We start from the raw sequence: 23,817 nt of genomic DNA on the forward strand, positions 1-23,817 counted from the left end.
AATTTTCCTGTCCCTTCCTGCCTTCTCGTCTTTGCTTTTGGGCAAGTGTTGCCCATTTGGTCTTGTGTACTTGATTGATCTAAGAAGCACATTCCTCATGTGTGTTGTTGCTTGTTTTATAGGTCTGTCTAGTCTTTGGCTGAAAGGTGAACTTTAGGAAAGGCTTCAATTCTGAGTTGGAAGGGTGTCCAGGGGCCATAGTCTCAGAGGTTCTTCCAGTCTCTGTCAGGCCAGTAAGTCTGATCTTTTTTGTGAATTTGAATTTTGTTCAACATTTCTCTCCAGCTCTGTCCAGGACCCTCTATTGTGATCCCGGTCAGAGCAGTCAGCAGTGGTAGCTGGGCTCACCATCTAGTCCTTCTAGGCTCAGTCTGGTGGAGGCTGTGTGTAATTTTTATTTGATTGACACAAAATACATATTTGTAACATTTTTATTTTTTAACCAACTGATTTAACATAACATTTGCCAAAAATATTCAACGTTGCTTTCCTTAAGACTCCTTTTTTTTGGTAAAGGGGAACAAATTTTGATTAATAGAATGAAGAGGATTTTGAACAACTGCAGAGGATGATTTCTTATTTTAACAAACAAATTTCTTAGGTAAGGTAATGGTTTGTTTTAGTTATCCTGTTTCTCACATTGTATTAAGCACCTTAAATGTCTTCTCTTCCTCAGAGAAACTGCATCCCTCCCAAGATTACAGTTTATACCTAGCACTGTTGCACCCATATTCCCTCATGATTCTATTAATATATTCATTTTAGGTCTTAAAACCTAAATATTTGGTTTTCAGACCCCATAATCATTTCCTATTTTTTTCCAATAGAAGTATTATCAAGTGTTAACTGACAGCTGCACAAGAAATATTGCCATTAAAATTTTGAAATATATAATCATATAAATATTTATTTGTTTTTATGATACGTCCTTCTTTCATTGTCATTACTGTATCCACTCATCCTTCTAGCATTTTTTTTTTTAATTTGGTAAAATATCTGATTTTACCCAGTTTGAAAAACTTTTAAAGAACTTTGTAGAAGCAGAGATTAATTCACAGAAATAAAATTAATGTCCAGCTTCCAGTACCATTCATATCTTCTTGTGAAAAAATCGATTTTGCAAAATCTGTAGTAAGTATAATGTTGAGATTAATAATGTTAAAATTATTTTCAATAGCTCTGTTGGATAGTACCAAAAAAATCTAATCTGTGCAGGAAAAGCTAAAATAATGTGGAATGAAAATAGAATTGGCCTGTTTTGGCTCTCTGAAGAGGAAAGCTGATTTAAAAAGAAAATTCTTAAGCACCTTGGGAAATTATTTAAGGCTATTGATCATGGTCTCCCTTTATTCTAAATCAGTGCTTCTAATCAGTTCTGCCCAATTCGGTCATGGCTGATGAAGTGAAACACGAATGGACCCAAATTTTTAAAACGTGAGTGAAGTGAAAAAATAAGTGGAATGGGAAAAATTACAGGTTGAAGCCCTGCTAGACCTTAATCTCCTTCTTAGGGAACAAGGGCAGCAGCATGCATGTTGCATAACAACCAAATTTCTTGACCAGCAGAGTCTGAAATAGTGATGCCCTGCTCAAAGATGGCAGCTGACTGTGCTGCTTTGAATGTTGCTCTCCATAGTCCTGGCAATAATCCAGTCTCCTGCATCAGGCTTCTGAAAGAGCTCACTATGGCTCTTCTGGGTCTCCCATTCCAGGGCTTCCACCTGTAATTTTTTCCATTCTGCTTATCATTCCATTTCACCTAAATTAAAAAAAAAAAAAAATTGAATCTGTTTTGATTTTGCTTCCTCAGCCATGACTGAATCAGGCAGAACTGATTAGAAGCCTGAGTCTAAATATTTTTCCCCCCAAATAACAATATTTGATGACAACTCAATGACCAAAACTATACACTACTTAAAAATTCTAAGGAAATGTGAAAATTCAACACTTTTAGAAACATGAGCATTCCCAAGATCTTATGCTGAAAAAGATACAAAGTTTGACATTGTCCTTGCTTTTGCTGAGCTCACAGTCTAATAACTAGCATTTGCAACAGTTCCTAGAATTCTCCTTCAGTGTGATTAGTGATAGTATAGAAAGGAGGCCGTAATACATAGAGTGGGGACAAAAAGGAGGAATTAGTCTGTACAACCACAAAAGCTAGGAGGAGGTTACACTATGGTTGAATGCATGTATTCAACCAGAGGTAGACAAAAAAAAAAAAAAAAAAGACAATAAGAAGGGCAAAAAAGAATGGGAGAGAAGGTCCATGTCATTTTACATGTAGCAGTTTCCTGAAGCCTACAGCGTAAAAGGTGTTCCTGAATAATTAAATGAGTTTTACACAAATGGATTGATACTTTACTGATTTCTAAATTTTGTCAAAGGAAAAATTTAACATGATGTAGATATATAGTCATGCAGATGATCTATTTAATGACTTGCAAGCCGACAGGTTTTGTTTTAGGATATAGTGATTCATTGGCTTCACTTTCTGTCCAAAAGTAAAACAGATAATAAAAGGCAAAACAAATAAAAATCCCTCAAAATCTCTGTGATAACGTCTTGAGAAATTAATATGAGAAAATTCCATCACTGTGGAGCGATGTATAGCATTCAAAGGAATTATTTGAACAACTAAATTGTTAATTACAATATGTGGTATCTCAGAGGAATGCTCAATTGCTAGTGGTCACAAAGATTGTTTTTCCCATCTTTCTTATCTGGGTTCACAATATTTCTTTACTTTTCAGTACTGTTTCAGCAAGAACTGAAATATTGCTTCCTAACTCACCATTAAATAACTTATTTCTCACTTAAAATATGATAAACATTATTTTGGGACCACTTCTTTATTAGGAGTCTGCCCTGAGGCAGACACTGTTGTAAACACGATGGCACACGTGTTGGGTGGGGTGAGAGAACAAAACCACCTTAGTTCTCTTCAACATAACTTTGAAATGAAGACAAAGGATCATAAGCCATAAGGGTAACACTCATAAGTCATAAGGGTAACACGTTGTTAGGTGCTATCAAGTCTATGTCTACTCATAGCAACCCCATGTGACATGATAAGATAGAACTGCCCCAAATTGTTTTCTTGATTGTAATAGTTACGGAAGCAAATATTCAGGTCTTTTCTCCCGTGGAGCTGCTGGGTGGGTTCAAACTGCCAACCTTTCCCTTAGCAGCTGAACCATTGCGCCACCAGTGATCCATTAGTAAATTCTAGGACATCATTAATCATGATGCCACATAGCTTAATAATATCATTATTAAATAATAATGTTCAATAATATCAGTTTCAAGTATTCTTAGACATCCTTTACAGTTTGAGAGTAAAGTCAGTTTTAAATATATACCGAAACCTGTGACAGCTGGAACTCAATGAGACTACCTTATTTTTCCAGGTCTGGCAAGTTTTTCCCTTTTGACAGGGTACAGTCTTACCACTTTTCTTTAGCCCTCTATTAGTGAAAAATATATAAATATTTGAGTTTTCCTTCTCTGAGAGTTTTCTGCCTTAGACCTAAGTTCTGGTCTTTACAGATTTTACCATCTATAAACACTCTCCCTACCCCCACCCCCCACAAAAAACAAACCTGTTGCCGTCAATTCCAACTCATAGGGACATATTAGAACAGAGTAGAATGGCCCTCATAGGATTTCCAAGGATTGCTTGGTGGATTCAAACTCCCAAGCTTTTGGTTAGCAGCCAAACTCTTAACCACTATGGCACCAGGATTTCCATTTCGGTGTATGTATATATATATACATATACACACACACACATATATTTATTCTATAAGTGTTAAAATTTTTACTTATTAATAGACATTCCCTTCCCCTACTAAAATATGTAAATTTTGTCAAATATACTCTATATTAATCTGGATAAAATGCAATAATTTCCAGTGTCTTCTATTCCCTCATATATTTCTCTCAGACTTTTATTTTTAAATCTCACAAATACAGTACCTAATATTAAACTCCTATCATTGCTTTAAATTAAAAGAAGAAAATTAGAAAATTTATCACTGCTTTAAATTAAAAGAAGAAAATTAGGAAAGGCATGGTAAATCTTCAGAGAGTGAGTCATTCTTTTGGTTTCATCAGTGATGCAAACAGTCTCAAAGAACTATGAAAATTGTCTGATGGTCTTTACTGCTAAATCAACTTTCAGCTGCCAGGCTAAAAATGCCCTTACTCCCATACTAAACCTGGGTGGTTTTCTCTCACACATCCTATGGTCTTGTGTACCAAATGTCATTCAATTTCAGAAATGGATTTGATACTAGTAGATTCCAAGAGAGAAGAAATGATTACCTTAATCACTGCAATAATGTTAAAAACTTTTTCCCCTTTTATTCAGTTGAAATCTTCAGCTTTCTTTTATAGCCTAAATAACACTCATTTATCTTATCCTGCTATCAAATGTCTGGGAGAACATATATCTCTATTAAAATCCCTCGACCAGCTAATTCACAGTGCAATCTTTTTTTGCAGTAGTATAATATTAAATAAACATACACATTAGTGGCTTTATTTTTAAGACAAGTTGTCATATTCAATCTATGAATTTTTTTTTTTTTTTTTTTTTTTTTTTTTTTTTTGCTATAGGTACATATTTTTTTTCCTTTATGGGAGAAGGAAGAATTTTTTTTAAACTCCTTTAAAAATATGTCCTTTTGTTTTCACAGTATTTTCAATTTTCTAATTGATACTGGTTTTCATGGCAATGACTTAGACTCCTGATAAGGTTGTCACCCCAGGGACAGTGACTCCTTAAAACACTGAGTGGCTCAAAGTATTCTTTTTTACTTCTATAAATAGTTGGATAGATTGATATTTCATCTCTGTTAATGTGAACTGCATTTATTATTGCATAATTAACAATTGTTATTGATCATTCATCTCTGTTAATGCAAATTGCATTTATGTTTCTAGCATTTTATTAGGTTACTTCAATCCAGCAGTTGACATTTTGTTATTTAAAAAAAAAATTAAGCTGATATTTATATTAAATATTTTTCCCATCTATAAAAGAGCATGCAAATTAAAGATTGCCCCAAAAAATGCCTTATAATTTTTCCAGTATCATTTTTATATAATCAGTCCTTACCTTAGAAATTTCAATCTCTAAATCCAGAAAATGACTTTGAATATATTCTTGTAGTTGGTTTTCTATATATTTTTATGAACTCCCCTTTCTGTTTTGATTCCAATATCGTAGAGTTTTAATTACTAGAGCTTTGTACTTTATTTTGTACCTGATAGTCCGTGTTCTCCTCAGGTATTTTCTTAAAGTATCATTGCATCTTCAGCAATTTATTTCCTCAAATGAATTCTTGAATAATTTTTTATCAAATATTCCTTATAATTCAGCTGTTCAAATGTTTTATAAGAAAAGAATTCTGATTTTGTTTTCATGAATCTCTGTTACTGTGGAGTATTTCTTCCGATTATTTCCCATTGGGGTAATGTGACTTTTCTGAGGCTTTGACTCCAAAATATAACATATATTAATGCAAATAATGTGCACCTTCTAAGTTTGTTTGCCAGTGTGCTCTCCCTCCACAAGGTATTTTCATAAGCATGCTATGCTAAATTTTTTCACAGCGAAAATACCTGGTGGAAGGAGGGCGTGGCTGGCAAACAGACATAGATGGTGCAAGTTGTTTGCATAAAAATACAGTAGTCAACTAAATTATTTGACTTACTTTCTTCTAAATCATGGTAGACTAATTTGGGCAAAATTCTAAAACTATGTGTTTTTCTAAATCAAAGTAATTTGGTAAAATTCATTATGAATTTTCCATTTTTCTTTTAAATTTGAAATCGTTAATTAGATTTTTTTTTGCAATAGATATGGCAAAAATATCAGTCTAAGACCTCTATTAGTCATAAAGGAAAAATTAATCATGGATACACTAGATTAATAACACAAATAGAAAATGAATAAAATTTTCAATTATAGTAATCTGGAATAAGTTGAAAAATTTGTAATAGCATACTTCATTGCTGGATATGAGTTCAAGACATATTTTTAGCTCTTGGCCCTTATAAAAAAGCTGAAGTTGGACTATATTAAAAATATGCTAAAATTTACTGTAATGTCCTTCTCTTTGAGGATGATTTTAGGTAATTTTATAAATCCTTCAGGTCTTTTTTATATCTGCCTTTTGTTTCAAGAGTGTTAATGAGAGAATTCAGAGACAATGTGCTCCTCTGTGTCAGCTTGGGTCATAATAAAGTTTAGCACATTCACCCTGGATAAAACCACTGAGCTCTTACCATCATTACTAAAGAGACAGGATATGTGTATTAAAAACAAGGCTTAACCAATTAGAACTTTGTTGAGTAAGAAGAAAAACCCAGACCCCAGTGCCATCGAGTAGATTCTGAAAGAGGCAGCTAATTTTTAAAAACTGAAAATTAATTTATTTCTCCTGATTTCTATATTCATTGTTCAAATGGGATGAGTATTTTTAATTTTCTCTGGACGAAAATTTAACTGGGTGATCGTGCATATTAAGCATTTTTGGTACAATTATGTAATTAAACTTTGCACCTCATTTTAAAGAGTTCTGGTCATCAGCATATCAGCATATCATTAGAAGGAACATTTTGCAAATTGAGAGAGGTTGCTTGCGAAAAAACGTGTTAACTCTATGAAGGGCAGGGCAAAAGATAAACAGAACTTCAGGGGATTACCAGGCTGGGACTTTTGGTAATTGACAAAGAATAAGGTACGTTCCTTTCTCTGTCCTCATAACTGATGCAAGAATAATTGGCCGCTGATCTGGACTTGCTAAAAGAAAGTCTATTAAAAATACCGAGAAAATTTTCATTCATATTCTTTCAGGATGAAGGGACTTTCCTGTTCTGGCCATATGTGGATATGCAATTCTCACACTCTAAAATTTACTTCCTGATCCCAGATTTAAGTAGGAAAGGATTATGAAAAGCCAGGAAAGGGAAGTAGGTAATGTTTCTCTGTGGATCTCTCTCTCATCCTCTCTTTTTGGTACTGTTAGTCTGAGGAAGCAAATACCTCCTCAGTAGTAGAAATCCAAACTTAGAACAGTTGATGAATTGATGATAACTTTTTTTCAATTGAAGATGAGATATATATCCCATGAGTGACCTTTTTCAAGTATTAAATAGAGTCATGATCTGCCTTGTTCAACACTATATGCCTTGGGTACAGAGTTTCCACAAAGTGGTTTTTTAATAAACATTCTTTTGATGAGAACAACTAGTGACCTGGCACAAATAAGAGGACAAAGAAACCTAAGAGACAGAAAAGGATGAAGATGTTTTCCAGAAAAATCCTTGACTAAGGATTTCAGCAAGTTATTGAGGAAGCATGGAAATGAAACAATCTGTGGTTATATCGGCAATCAAGATGTTCTATAATAAGTCATATATGGTTCTCACTTTGTAGCGTGGATTGCCTCACTTTTAATTAATGCTTTTGTTGATCTCTTAGAGTGCCCGGTAAAAGAATTTTAAAAGATAGCATCAGAATCACTTAGATGCCAATTTCTAAAACTGGATGTTCATATTGGGAACACTAGTTAAGCAGGGCCCAATATATAAACCAAGATAATACAATACCTGTTATCCCAGTGAGAACACTGTCATTCTTAGATGTAACTTTGTTTGGATGATAAATCAGTAAGTCGCCTACTTATACAGAATATGGCATTGGCAAGTGCTATTACTGAATGAGTAAAGGGAGAGAAAACTTAAAAGACAAGACCTCACTTTATGAGCATGCCCGATGTTTCCCTAAGTACATGAACACACAAAAATGACCATGATTTCAAACAAATGCAGAATTTTAACCAGTGAATGGTGAGTTCATTCCTCCTGAAACACAAAATGAGCCAATCATCCCACTGTTTTTTCACTGATCTGTACTAGATTCACCAGTGGCAATGAGTTAAACCACAAAAAAATTATTAAGAATAAATCTAACTGATTTTCTTTGCGTATTTCATTTTCATCTCGAATGATGATAGAGAGGGCTCATCGCCATTGAAACTTATGTGTTCAATTAGAGAATTTCACTAACCAATTTCAGCTGCTAAATTTATGTTAAGATACATTTTCTTGAAACTTTTCTATACTAGTTTACTGTTGCTGTCATAACAAAGCACTATAAGTTTAGTGGTTTAAAATGGCACACTTATATTCTCTAACAGTTCTAGAGCTCAAAGCTAGGGTATCAACAGGGCTGATTACTTCTGAACAATTTGCTTCTTTGCCCTTTTCAGCTTCTAGTGGCTGCCTGTATTCCTTGGATTGTGGCTCCTTCTTTCATTTATTAAGCATATAACTCCAACCTCTGTTTCCATCACCACATGGCCTTGTCTGACTTTAACTCTTCCTGCATCCTTATTATAAAGACGTCTGTAATTACATGTAATTATGTTGGGCCCACTCGAATAATTCAGGATAACTTCCCAATCTCAAGATCTTTAACTTAATAACACTTGTAATGTTCTTTTTACCATAAAAAGGTAATATTCACAGATTCTGGGGATTAGGACCTGTACATATTTGGGGGAACATTGTTCAGCCTGCTACACTCTGGATCCTCAGAAATTGCTCATGAAAGCTTATGCCTTCTATTTCCCCAACGAGTTGTGAAATTCCTTTTTAGGTACGTGGCTTTAGCACATATACTGATATTATGACTCTAACCTCTGTTAAGGAGAGCATATTGGAAGGGAGAGCTGTCATCTTAAGCATCTAAAACATAGTATGAAAATAACCAAGTTTTTTTTTTTTTTTTTTCACCAGTGATTTCTCCTTAATTATGAAAGGCACAATTTTCAAACTGTGAAAACTTCTTCGAGTAAGTTTTTTTTTTTTTAATCATAATTCTATTCTGTCCAATATGGTTGCTATGAGTCGGAATCAACTGGATGGCATCAAACAACAACACTTCTTTATCTGTTTCAGTATTAATGGAGAAGTATTAGCACCTCACATTTCAACCATTCACATGGATTACACTAATTTGAATGAATTAAGTTCTTGCTTCTGTATTTAATCTACTTTATCACTTGATATAAAATTCTGCTGAAAATAATCAAGAGAAACGAGAAAAAAAAATTCTTGTAACTCCTTTGGTGCTCGCTCTTGTAAATAGATAGTGGTTTATGAATATATTCAGCATTAAAAATCCCTTTTAAATTTCTTCCTATTACATAACTAGAATTACACATGGGCTTGTCATGGGTAGGAATTGACTCAATAGCAATTGTTTCATTTTTTTAATTATCATTAAATGTGCATCAATAGAACACATATGGCATTAAAAAATATTACTCATTATAAACCAGTGAATTTACATATCCTGCATGGAGAAGTGACATTGACCTAAGCACAAATTCCTAAGTATTTCTATTTTTGTCGTATTCTTACTAATAAGATATGTGTAACAAACAACAAAAGCTGTGTGGTAACTTTAATTCTATTAATCCTTCTTAGATGGGGACATTTGTTGCTTTTTTATTTTTGTTTGCTGCCTCAGAAGGCAAAGCCAAGAGAGCCTAGAAAATACTATGTAAGTTTACCATGAAATAAGGTGCTGCCATTTTTGTAACTAACAATTTTAGGGGGAAAAAAAAAAAAAGACATTTTAGAATTGCTTGAACATGAATCCTAGGCAAGGATTTTTTTTTTTTTTTTTTGTTCTTGGAAATATGTCTTCCAAATCAAAACATATTATTGTTTGCTTATTTAAAAAAAGGCATTGATAAAAGTAATTACAATACATTGAAGAACTAGAAAAAAGTAACATGTACACATAGAAACAGATGTATAAGTTAAAAGCTAGTGCAAGGATGCTGCTTTTTTCAATCAATGCCTCTGGCACAAGTCACCTTCCCTACCAAGAATCTGAACAAGGGCAGAATGAATTACTAATTAATGAAGTAGATTCAGTAAGTCACTGAGAAATATTTTCATGAAGAGAGAGAGAGAGGACAGTAGGAATATCTCTTACTGAGGTATAAGACATGGATCAAGAGATAATTAAAGTGGATTCTGATTACATGGCATTGATGAAGTTGCTTCAAAGCAGCACAATAATTCTTTGAATTAGTCATTTTATGTTTCATAAACCTGGGCATTTACTCTTGCCTCCCTCTCTTCTTAACAATGATGTGGACCAGAAGAATTGAATGGTGCCCAGCTGCCATTACTGAGCAATTTGATCAGAGATTCTCTAGGCAAATCCTAATCAAAAGGGAGAAAACACAGAATAGATTTTAAAATTCTCATAGACTCTAGCTTTCTGGAGCCATGGAGGATGGATGAACCCCTGAAACTACTGCTCTGAGATAACCTTTAAACTTTAAACCAAAAATATCCCTGAAGTTTTAAAACTGAACAATAGTTTAGCTTAACTAGTGAAGAAAGTATGCCTTGAGCATCGTGTTCTTTCAAGATCTATCTATATGAAATCAAATTGACAACAGAAACTGGAAATATTAGGAAATTTAGCGGACAGTGAATTTATGTTAAATGGGGAGGAACAATTCAGAAATGGAGGGTGAGAATGGTTTCACAGTTTGAAGAATTTAATCAATGTCACTGAATTGTACATGTAGGAACTGTTGAATTGGTGTATGTTTTGCTGTGTCTATTCTCAACAAAAACAAAATAAAATTTAAAAAATAATTTAGAAAGAGTTCTGTTATTATTACACTAAGTTCATTCTATTTAATACAATTCCTTTAAACTTTTCATTTAAATGCCCAATAATATACATATTTTTAAAGTCAAAGATTTTTAATCTAAGTAAGGACTTAACAGTGAACGACTGAGAAGTAGATTCTGTGACCAAGCAGCATATAGTCCTCTTTCTCAGCTGAAAGTACCTAATCCATTCCAAAAAAAGGAAGGAAAATAACAGGAAAACAATTTGACTTAACTAATTCTACGTCTCTAGATTTGGGTACATGGCCAACATGAACCAGAAAAAGGCTCCTCAATCTTATGTTATAGGTGTGCTAGTCTGAGACAGAATCTTTTCTTTTATGAGTTTGGAATTGTTTCACTTTCATAAAGAGTCATATGCATTTTATCATTTTTGCTATGTATAAGCCTTACATGTGAAACCTGTACATAAACCAAGAACCAGTTGTTCAAACACAACAAGAGAATACTGTGTGGTTTAAAATCAGGAAAAGTGTGTGCCAGGGTTGTATTCTTTCACCATACTTATTCAATTTGTATGCTAAAATAATCCAAGAAGCTGGAAGATATAAAGAAGAAAGTCACATGAGGATTGGAGAAAGACTCAGTAACAATCTGTGATATGCATATAACCATTGTTGACTGCTGCTTTTTACAGCACCGGTGAAAATGCTGGTTAAGTGCTATGGCTGCTAACCAAAGGGTCTGCAGTTTGAATCCGCCAGGTGCTCCTTGGAAACTCTATGGGGCAGTTCTACTGTGTCCTTCAGGGTAGCTATGAGTCGGAATCGACTCGACGGCACTGGGTTTTTAGTGAAAATGCTATTAGAGCTTTTTACAGAGTTCTTTGGTTTCCTTCTTTTACAACAGACTCAGGCATATAGAAACAAGGATTAAATCTTATAGATGTACTTTGAATTTGGGAAGAAGTACATTTGGTGAAGGATAGAAAGAATTGTATGATGCATAAAATACCCCTCCAATAAAGTTTTTTTCGTGTTAGAAATTATAAAAGGCAATCGAAAGGGCATTGGTTAAGCTAAGTATGTTATGCACACTAAAAATGTTAGGATATATACACATACATTTATTTTTGGTTTCTTTTTAGCTACAGCATATAAAAGATGCTGTATTTTTTCCAACTTTTTATAAATACGATTACCCATAAAGAAATTCCATTTTAAAATTAGAAATATCACTGCGAACTAAAGATAAAAAAAGTTCAAAGGGAAAATTTGTACTTCTGCCTTCTGTCAGGCTAGCTTTATGGAGAGAAAGAGCCGTCCTGTTGGTCAGTTTATGGAAACGGTGCTCTTCCTCCATAGGAGAGTACTTCCAAATGAGTTCCCAACCACTACGTTTGGCATTGTGAGGATGGCACAAGACCAGGCAGTATTCTGTTCTTTTGTGCACAGAGTAGCTATGAGTTGGCACCAACTCCACAGCACCTAACAACAACAACTTTTGGCATGATTTGCCTTTGCTGCAATTGTGCTGTTTGTAGGTTAGTTCTATATAAAGGAACAAAGAGACCTACCTTCACAGAGTTTATATTTCAGTCTAATCTAGTCTGATGGACAATAAAGAAGATATGTGAGAAACTATATTGTTTACTGGAAAGCAGGATGGTGCTAACTGCTAAAAAAAAAAAAAAAAACTGCTAAAAGGAAACAAAAAAAGTAGATGATGCATATGGTCTTGAACGAAGTGCTTAAATTTTTAGATTGGGTATCCTGAGAAGGACTAACTGAAAGATGATGGTTGAGAAAAACAAACAAACAACACTGAAAAGAATGAGGAGGCTCATAAACCAGATATCAGGTGAAATGGTGACATTATTCGTGACAGAAGGAATAGAAAAGACAAAGGTCCAGAAGCAGGAACATGCCTGAATTACCACAGGAACTTCAAGGAGGCCACTGTTGTTTTTTAACTAAAAGGAATATGATCACACTGAGCCTCTCCTTAAAACCTTAGATGGTTTAGCTTCTGTATAGTTTAATTATACAAGACTTTAGTTTGCTCTGTGTGTGTGTGTGTGTGTGTGTGTGTATGTGAGAGAGACAGATTCCATTTGGATTTTCTATTGTGCAACTAAAATTTAAACACTCTAAATTCTTCCCAAATGCAAATTGTACTCATAAAACAAAATATGGAATTCTAATTTGAGCTTTACTTCTTTCAGCATGAGTTTGCATAAGTCACTCTTGTTGGAGATAATTGTTTTTTTAAAAAAAGATTTAACTAGAGGATGGAAATAGAAGAGAGAAATAAAGCAGACGGTAAAGTTAAAGTAGATGAGTTTTAAATTTTGTTTTTTTGTTTGTTCCCCAATGAAGTCTTGTAGATGACTTAAAAGGATGAGATTAAATATAAACTGAATCTTTGTATTATGTCCCTGAGTCCGTTGTAAAAGAAGAAAACCAAAGAACTCTGTAAAAAGCTTAAATAGCATTTTCACTGGTGATGTTAAAGGAAGCAGTCAACAATTAAGTCATAACACCAGGAAGTTACAATGTATTAGGATAAACACAAAACCCAGAAATTGTGGCTCTTAAAGTATTATCTATTTAACAATGAAAATAAATTCGTCAATAAATCAGTGTAACTCTAATGAAAATTCTGAATTATTATTATAATAAAGCATGATAAATAATATTTAATTGCATAGTACCTGTATTTTTACTTTACATTGTGTAAAATATTAATCATATTTTTTAATTTAATGGCTATCATTTGTTTTTTAAACATGAATATGATTATAAGGGTCATTTTTCACCATGAGCTCTTAATTTCATCAATAGTTCACTCTTATTTGGTAGTTATTAGAAAACTAACTCTCTCAAGTAGAAAGCAACAATTGTATTATAGTGGGGACCATTTATATTATTAAGATTGAGAATGCAATTGACATTGTGAAAGTGCTTGATTAGTTATTCCTCATCACAGTTTCAATGAAAAAGTTTAGCATCCTTATGACACTTTAATTATAAAGAAAATGAATTGAAAATAGAGGAATTTAACTCATGATGAAGAGCATGGCTTAGAATTAATAAGGTTCTCACCTACAGTTTTTTTTTCCACTATTATTATCCAGCCTGTAGCATTTAATGTAAATTTTCTAATCTTAATGTCACTGTGGTGTGTGCTTTATAACTTCAATCACATTTGTATTCAAAAGTAATAAATTATTTTTTCTGATTATAATTTTAGTCTAATCCTATTAATGCAAGTAAACCAGAGTCAAACTTCTGATTTATATAGCCTTTTAGCCCATCTTATACACCACTGTATAATATAAACAGCAGCCACATTCCACTAGCCACCAAAATTTGATTAAATATGGTCTGACATTAGATCATTAACTCAGAGTTTCCACGTGATTTCCCCAGCCACTTCTCCCCCATGTTTCTCTCTGGATGCATATTTCTGTGAGCTTGTCTGTATTAATTTGTCCCTGGGTCTGCTAGGTCACAGGCCTCAGTTGCTTCACTGTTTCTATAAGATCAATTGAGTTATACTAGGGAAATTTCAGGTTTATTAAAAATTATAAAGTCCTGAAGGATTATGGTGATGAATGACATCAGAAGTTACATCACCTTTTGTTATCTCACTAATTCCCCTCCCCTGAGCTCCTGAGATAGGATCTTTCCTGATCTCGACAACACTTTGGGAGGTGGAAGTCACACAGTATAGATTTAAACATAGCTCTATCCAAAAAAGAAAAAAAATCATTATTTTTTTTCTATCCCTACCTAAATGTGTGAACTTGAAAAATATTCAACAGCTCGGCAGTCATTTTATTTTTCTATAAAATACAATGAAATTTTTGTAAATATCAAATAAGATGATGCTCATAAAAAACTTCCTGTGGTGACAAAAATATTGTAGCTGCTAAATAAATTGCTGTTCCACGACCACCATCACCGCCGTCGAGTCGATAAAATTGCTGTTATCATCCTATATATTCTTGAATAATAACATTCTATATTGTTGCCCATGGTTCCATCATTTGGCTTTTCATTATTTAAAAAAAAAAATCTTACAGCCCTTTTTACACTATAGAAAAGTAGAGAAAGCAATGAAATGAACAACCCTTTCTTACCATCCTTATTTGCCAAAAATATTACAGATACAGGAGGAGTCCCGTCTCTACTCTGTCTGCTTTCACTCTATCACTTCTCTCCCTATGTTGTTGTTCTGTGCCGTTGAGTTGATTTTCGACTCATAGCGATCCCATGTGACAGAGTAGAACTGCCCCATAGGATTTTCTAGGCTGTAACCTTAACAGGAGCAGATCTCCAGGTCTTTTCTCCTATGGAGCAGCTGGTGGGTTCAAACTGTTGACCTCTGGATTAGCAGTGAGTGTTTAACAACTGCACCACCAGTGCTCCCGTTCCTTCTAGTAAAGCTGGTGTGTATAATTCTTACTTATGTGTTCACACTCTTGCTATATATGTATGTAATCAGAAAAATATGGATTTGTTTGTTTTTAAGGAAACGAAACTCTGGTGGCATAGTGGTTAAGTGCTATGGCTGCTAGCCGAAAGGTCGGCAGTTCATATCTGCCAGGTGCTGCTTGGAAGCTCTATGGGACAGTTCTCTCTGTATTATAGATTCAATATGAGTCAGGACTGACTCAATGGCAATGGGTTATGTTTTAAAATTTAAGTAATCATCACACTGTAGATATCATTTTCTGATAAAATTTTAAATTCAACATGTTTGTGATATGTATAGGTATAATACATGTAGCTATTGTTCAGTGATTTTAAACAAACTCTTTATAAATCTAGTATATGGCTTATACTATGGTATACTTACCCACTCTCCTATTGATAAGCTTTAGTTTATTTAGGATTTGAAATGAAAACTCTCATGTATGTCTCTTTTAGTACATACATAATAATTTCTCAAGAAACATACCTGAAAATGAAATTGCTGGGTTGTAGGATATGCCTTACTGTGTCTAGTACACACAGTCTGTATTTGTAAAGTTATTTCAAAAATTATTCACACCAAAAAAATAAGCATATTTTATATGCTCTGACAAACAACCACCAGGCTAATTTTATTTCCCATCTAGTTTAAGAGATTAGCCATTTGTAACTATGGTTTTATCTATGAAATGAAATTGATCTATAGGGAGATATAAATAGAACATAATTTGCTCTATATTTATAATAAAAACACTGTGTATAACACTTACTAAAGTCCTCTCAGACAAAATGCTTATGGAAAATAATTAAAAAATCCCTCTTACCAATGGTTATATGACTCATGTTTAAATATACATATAAGTGTATATTTCTCTACTCTTAGATTAATAAAAATATTTGAAGTGTAGACTGGCTGAAGCCATTGTATTTTGAAGTGCTAAATTACTTTACCATATTTAAATTACTTTACCATATTTAAATTACTTACTCTGAATCTTGCAATTATATTGAAACACCATCCTTCATTTAGACAGTTGATGCTGAGCGGTTTGCAGAGGTCAATGGCTTCCTTACAGTTTTTTCCAGAAAATTCAGGCATACAACTGTAAAGATATCAGCGTAAATCACAAGAGCTGCAATTTAAATATTTTCACAAGTCTATTGACAACCTACTTAAAAAAATGTTTAAATTATATTATGATGTATCTTATTACATGTTATTTTATATTCCAATCACTAATTTTGTGCCTACATCCTTGTGTTTTTAGAAAAGAAGAAAGTTTTATTTATTTGGAGAAAATCAGAATAAACTACATTTTTCAATGAATGATCTAAATACTATCTTTTATGAATTCAAGTGTAAAATCAACTTTGGGCTAACCTAATATTCAGCAATAAAATATATATTTTGGAAAACTGTTGGAATGAATAAGGCCCTTACTGCAATACATACAAAAAAATGAAATCAAATAAGACTTTGAATTCTTAGTGGAGTCATTATATGCTGCTAGCAGGAGTTAACACTTGAGTGTGAGACATAATGTAGAAGTTTACAGTTAGGAATAATGGTGTAGGCATATTTGGGATAATTATATATATGTTATATAAGGCCTATAAGAAATTCATGAGGAAATAAAAAAAAATTGCATAAAAATAATTAGCCCAAGTTGTTGGCACATTTTTTTATGTCACTTGCTTTCATTTGGCTATGACTCATGACAACCTTATGTATAACAGAATAAAATGTTGTCCATTCATGCACCATCTTCATGATTGCATATTTTTGGTGTTAGTTGTTGTTAGAGATTGAATTGTGTCCCCCCAAAATATGTGTTATAAATCCTAACCTCTATGCTTGTTTTTATAATCCAATTTGGGAATGGATTGTCTTTGTTATGTTAATGAGACAGGCTTAGTGTAGGGTGTATCTTTAGTCAATCTCTTTTGAGAGATAAAAGAGATTATACAAGAAACGAAGTTAGCAGAGATGGAGGAAGAGAGATGCTAAGCCAAATGAAGATTGTCCAGGAGCACTATGTTATAAACACAAAACAAAAATCCTCACAGATGGACAAATAAGCAACATCATGATAAATGGAGAAAAGACTGATGGTCAAAGATCCACAATCAACACCCATGGAAGCAGCAGTCAAGAAATCAAATGATGCATTGCATTGGGCAAATATGCTGTAAAAGACCTCTTTAAAGTGTTGAAAATCAAAGATCTCACTTTGAGGACTAATTGTGCCTGAGTCAAGCCATGGTATTTTCAATTACTTCATGTGCATGAGAAAGCTGTACAGTGAATAAGGAAGACTGAAGAAGGAACTGATGCCTTTGAATTATGGTGTGGGTGAAGAATACTGAATGGACTGACAAAAGAATGAACAAATCTGCCTTGGAAGAAGTACAACCAGAATGCTCCTTGGAAGCAAGAATGGCGAGACTTAATGTCACTACTTTGGAAATGTTATCAGGAGGGGCAAGTCCATGGAGAAGGACATCATGCTTGATAAAGTAGAGGGTCAATGAAAGAGAGGAAGACCCTCAAGGAGATGGATTGCCATAGTGGATGCAACAATGCGCTCAGACCTAACAAAGATTTTGAGGATAAGGCAGGACTGGGTAGTGTTTCGTTTTGTTATGCATTGGGTCTTTATGAGTCAGAACCAACTCGACAGCACCTAACAGTGACAATATCATAAATGAGGACAACAACTTCAGAAAAGTTGTTCTCTCTCTCAATCACATCACTTAAAATGTTAGAGCTGCTCCTAAAATTAAGTCTGGTCCAGATATAAATGTATTGTGCTCTGCAACTCCATATTTGAGTATGTGTTAAATGTGTTTACCTTACTTCTCTAATTCTGGAGGCCTACCTAAACCAAAATCAAACCAACTGCCAGTCAGTCGATTCTGACTCATGGTAACACCATGAGCATTACAGTAGAACTGTGCTCCATAGGGTTTCCAATGGCTGATATTTCAGAAGTAGATGGCCAGACTTTTTTTCTGAAGGACCTCTGCATTGACTTAAACTGCCAACCTTTTGGTTAGCAGCCCAGAACTGACAAGGGACTCAAGGGGCTTACCCAGAGAACCAGAAATAAGTCCAAATACCACCCGGTTATGAAAGGTACGATTTCTACTTTTTCATACTGGAGTGGAAGGAGAAAGGAACATTAGAATACTCTAAAATTTTGGTAAGTTATGAATATCATGTCTCAATTTCCCTTATGAATTGGAATGATTAAATTGTCTAGGATCAGCTAAGGAAGTGTATGGCATATTATGTCGAGTAAATTTCCAAAGAGCAGCAGCAGGGCTATGAATTAAGCAGAGAACCAATATTCAGTAACTCAGTAGGAATCACTCAAGAGATTGCTAGATGAAAATGGGATTGCAGCGACTCTAAGAAAGTGTTTTGAAACAAAGCAGGTTTTATTTTTGCTAGAAAGTTGGACCAAAGAGTTAGCACTCTCATTGTGTACAGGCAAGGAGCCCCCAAAATGCCATGAGACTTAAATCAATGGTGGAGAAAACTCACAGTGAGAAAATCTCCCTGTTGCTTTACAGGCAATACGCCTACCATCCCACTATACACACACAGCTGGAAATTTAAGAGGAGCTCCCTAATTACCATCTTTCACATGGAAAATGATGTGCTCTCAACTCAGGCTCCTATCACAGGAAGAAATGATTTAAATAGTATTCTTGCCAGTTAAGAATTTTAAAACAGAGAAAACTCAAAGTAAAAATATAAGCAAATACAAGCACAATATTGACCTTTGGAAGAAATTCTATCACATAGATTGAAAATAAAACTTTACTTTTTAAAAAGTATAAATGAAAGACATTTATGAGGGAAAATATGCCTAGATGAAGAGAGAAATTTCAAATAGCATCAGCATTTGAGTCTAAATAAATTAAACAAGTAGGATTTTTTATAAACGACAACGTAAAAGATAAAATAATGAAATATTGAATAAAAGGGAGATGAATAAAAGGCTAAAAAAATTAAAGTGGGATCAGATGATGAAGTAAGAAAGTAATGTTTTGAAGTAAAAATCCTGGTCTGGCATCATGTCTCCTCCCATACTACCAATATTCCAAGGACACTATAAATAAGAAACCAATTGGCTTTCCCAATTGTTTACTATTCTTTAGTATGTAAGAGGCTCTGTTTATGAATTCAATTCTCAGTATACATTCAAAAGTTGAACTATATAACTGATTTAATATAGTGATTATTTTTGTGTGTTTTTTCCTTGAATAAAACGTGAACTTTATTCTATGCTACCACTCTTGAAATGAAAGAAGTATGCTGTTTTCAGCAACTGCAAGAGTTCTACGTGTCTCCATCTTAGAGTACATGATGGGAAGTAGCAGGAAATGAGACAGAAAAAGGAGCTCATGAAGGAATTTGTAAATTTCCAAAATTTCACCAAGCCTCAAAATATAGGGATTACAAAACAAGGGATTGAAAGTGAGGAAGAATTAAAAGAGAATAAACAAAGGAATACAGATAGATAGAAGAGAGACCTTGTATGAATAAATGATAATGAGCTATTATACTAAGGACTAGATTAACTTAAATACCTGTAATTGAAAATCAAGAGGAGTGACAGAATAAGAGAGAGATAAAGCAAGACAGCTAGAGTGAGGGGGAAAGAGGGACACCAGGCTAACATTTAAATCTGAAATCATTAGCTAGATAACTTCACCTGCTGACCTTTAAAATATACAATTTCCTCCACTGGATGTTCCATATGTTTCACAGCATATATATATATATACACACACACACATATATGTATGTATATATATATACACACACACATATATGTGTATATATATATATACACACACACACATATGTGTATATATATATATATATATGTGTGTGTGTGGGGTCCTAGTGGCATAGTGGTTCAGAGTGTAGCTACTAACCAGAAAATCTGCAGTTAGAATCTACCAGCTGTTCCTTGGAAACCCTATGGGGGTCTTTATGAGTTGGAATCCACTCAACAGCAACTGGTATTTTTTTGGTTATATATATATATACATATATACACACATATGCATATTTATATTCATACATATACATATATGTTCCAACAAATGGATGCAGTGTTGGAGGTGCTCAATCACCTATACCAAGAAATTAGAAGACAACTACCTGGCCAATCAACTGGAAAAGAGCTATATTTATGCCCATTCAAAAAAAAAGTTATCCAACCAAATGCAGAAATTATCGAAAAATATTATTAATGTCCCACGCAAGTAAAATTTGCTGAAGTTGATTAAAAAAAAAAAAAAAAAACAGTTGCAGCACTGCATTGAAAGCTAACTGCCAGAAATTTAAGCTGGATTCAGAAGAGGATGTGAAACCAGGGATATCATTGCTGATGTCCAGTGCATCTTGGCTGAAAGCAGAGAATACCAGAAAAATGTTTACCCGTGTTTTATGGACTATTCAAAGGCATTCTACTGTGTGGATTATAACATATTATGGATAACATTGTTAATAATGAGAATTCCAGAACATCTAATTGTGCTCATGAGGTTCCTGTACATAGACCAAGAGGCACTCTTTCAAAGAAAACAAGGGGATGCTGCATGGTTTAAAGTCAGGAAAGGTGTGCACTACAGTTGTATTCTTTCACCATACTTATTCAGTCTGTATGCTGAACAAATAATCCAGGAAGCTGCACTATGTGAAGAAGAACACAGCATCAGAATTGGTGGAAGACTCATTAACAACCTGCTATATGTAGATGAGGAAACCCTGGTGGGGTAGTGGTTAAGTGCTATGGCTGTTAACCAAAGGGTTCGCAGTTCAAATTCGCTAGGTGCTCCTTGGAAACTCTATGGGGCAGTTCTACTCTGTCCTATAGGGTCGCTATGAGTCGGAATCGACTCGACGGCACTGGGTTTGGTTTTTTTGGTTTACATGTAAATGACACAACCTTGCTTGTTGAAAGGGAAGAGGACCTGAAACACTTACTGATAAAGATCAAAGATGACAGCCTTCAGTATGGATTATACCTCAACATAAAGAAAACAAAATCCTCCCAAATAGAACAATTAGCAACATCATGATAAACAGATTGAAATTGTCAAGGATTTCATTTTACTTGGATCCCAAATCAATAACCATGGAAACAGCAAAGAAATCAAAGAATGTGTTGCATTGGGCAAATCTGTTGCAAAACACCTCTTTAAAGTGTTAAAAAACAAAGATGCCACTTTGAGGACTAAGGGGAGCCTGACCCAACCCATGGAGTTTTCAGTTGCCTCATATGCATTCGAAGCTGGACAATGAACAAGAAAAACCAAAGAAGAGTTGATGCCTTTGAATTGCAGTGTTGGTGAAGAATATTGAATGGACCGTGGACTCCCAGATAAAGGTACAAATCTCTTTTGGAAGATGTACAGCCAGAATGCTCCTTAGAAGAAAGGGTGTGAAACCTCGTATCATGTACTTTGGACATGTTATCAGGAGGCACCAGACCTTGGAGAAGAAAAACATGCTTGGTAAAATAGAGGGTCTGTGAAAAAAAGGAAGACCCTCAAGGAGATGGACTGACACAATTGTACAGCAATGGGTTCAAGCATAGCAATGGTTGTTAGGATGAGGCAGGACTGACCAGTGTTTTGTTCCATTGTGCTTAGGGTCACTATGAGTCAGAGCCAATGTTCTATCATTATTTATTTAGATTTACCTCACAGGGGCATTTACACACACACACACACACACACACACACACGTAACTTTCATTTTTTTTTTTACATTTTCCTTTTCACATTTACCCTTTTGAAATTTCCATTTTCATCCATTTGACAACTAGTAAAAATATTTTCCTCATTATTTTCTTCAAATAGAGTATCTGGATGATCAAAACCAAACCCACTGCTATTGAGTTGATTCTGACTCATAGCAATCCTGTAAGACAGAGTAGAACTGTCCCATGAGGTTTCCAAGGCTATAATCTTTACAGAAGCCCACTGCCAAATCTTTCTCCCAAGGTGAGTATCTTAGTGATCTAGTGCTGCTGTAACAGAAATACTGCAAATGGTTGGCTTTAATAAACAGAAGTTTATTCTTTCACAGTCTCGTAGGCTAGAAGTCCAAATTCAGGGTGTCAGCTCCAAAGGAAGGCTTTCTATGATGACTCTGGAGGAAGATCTTATCATCAATCTTCAGCTGTACTAGAAGCTTCTCTGCGCAGGAACCCTGGTCCAAAGGACACTCTCTACTCCTAGCACTGCTTTCTTGGTGGTATGAGGTCCCCATGTCTATCTGCTCACTTTTCTTTTTTATATCTCAAAAGAGATCGGCTTAAGACGCAATCTAATCTTGAAGATCTTATCAACATAACTGCTGCTAATCCTCTCATTAACTTCATAGTGATAGGATTTACAACACAGAAAAATCACATCAGATGACAAATAGTGGACAATCACACAATACTGGGAATCATGGCATAGCCAAGTTGACAGATATTTTGGGGGACACAATTCAATCTATGAGAGTGAGGCTGGTGGGATAGAGCTGCTGACCTTTCAATTAGCAAGCTGAGCAGTTAACCACTCACTGTGATGCCAGGGCTCCTTATCTGCAGGATAAAAAAAAAAAAAAAATAGTTTCTTTAATTTCTTTCATATGTATAAACCTTTATCTTACCATGCAGTGTATATTATCAGATATAAGATTTAGAGGAGGTAGTATTTTCTTTGTGTAGTCTACAGATCTTTTCACTGTTTCTGAGGCTGCAAAGACTATTTCGTTCTTTTCTAGCTGGGAGTTTAACAGATAAACAATGTGATGTCACTCTGATTACTTTTCCTTTCTGCCTTGAAGCTTGATAGATTTTTCTTATGTGTCTTTTCTTATCAATCTAGCTTGCAACTCAGAGAATCTTTTTTAATATGCAGACCCAGTTTTTTCTCCTGCTCAGGGGAATATCCTTCTACTATTTAATTAAATTTTCTTCTCCTCCAGGTGTTCTTTTACTCTTTCTAAAGCTTCTGTTTATCACATGTTGGAACTCGTTGATCTATTTATTCCCTAAGACTTTTGAATTTCTTCATTTTGATTCACTCATTCATTTATTCATTCAAAAGATACATATCAAGTATTTTCTTCACTTTCAACTTGAATTTGCATATGAACAGTTGATGGTCTGTTCTGCAGTCTGCCCCTGGCCTTGTTCTGACTGATGATATTGAGCTTTTTCATTGTTTCTTCCTACAGATGTAATTGATTTGATTCCTGTGTATTCCACCTGGCAATGCCCAAGTGTATAGTCACTGCTTATGTTGGTGAAAAAGGGTATTTGCAATGAAGAAGTTGTTTGTCTTGCTAAATTCTAAGATGCAATCTCAGGCATTTTTTCTATCACTAAGGCCATATTTTCCAACTACCAATCCTTCTTTGTTTCCAACTTTCACATTCCAATCACCAGTAATGCATCCTGATTGTGTGTTTGATCAATTTCAGACTGCAGAAGCTAGTAAAAATCTTCAATTTCTTCATCTGTGGCCTTAGTGCTTGGTACATAAATTTGAATAATATTCATATTAACCAGTCTTCCTTGTAGGCGTATGGATATTATCCTATCCCTGATAGAGTTGTACTTCAGGGTAGATTTTGAAATGT

General features: G+C 34.4%; 1 protein-coding gene across 1 annotated transcript in view; it reads right to left on the reverse strand.

Annotated features, from left to right (window-relative positions):
* Positions 1-23,817, reverse strand: part of EYS (eyes shut homolog) — a 1,933,311-nt gene that overhangs the window by 1,775,762 nt on the left and 133,732 nt on the right. Inside the window, 1 exon segment of the mRNA XM_049873718.1 lies at positions 16,144-16,258. Coding sequence (XP_049729675.1) covers positions 16,144-16,258 — 115 coding nt within the window.

This window comes from Elephas maximus, chromosome 1 (assembly GCF_024166365.1).
Source record: "Elephas maximus indicus isolate mEleMax1 chromosome 1, mEleMax1 primary haplotype, whole genome shotgun sequence".
Taxonomy (NCBI): Eukaryota; Metazoa; Chordata; class Mammalia; order Proboscidea; family Elephantidae; genus Elephas; species Elephas maximus.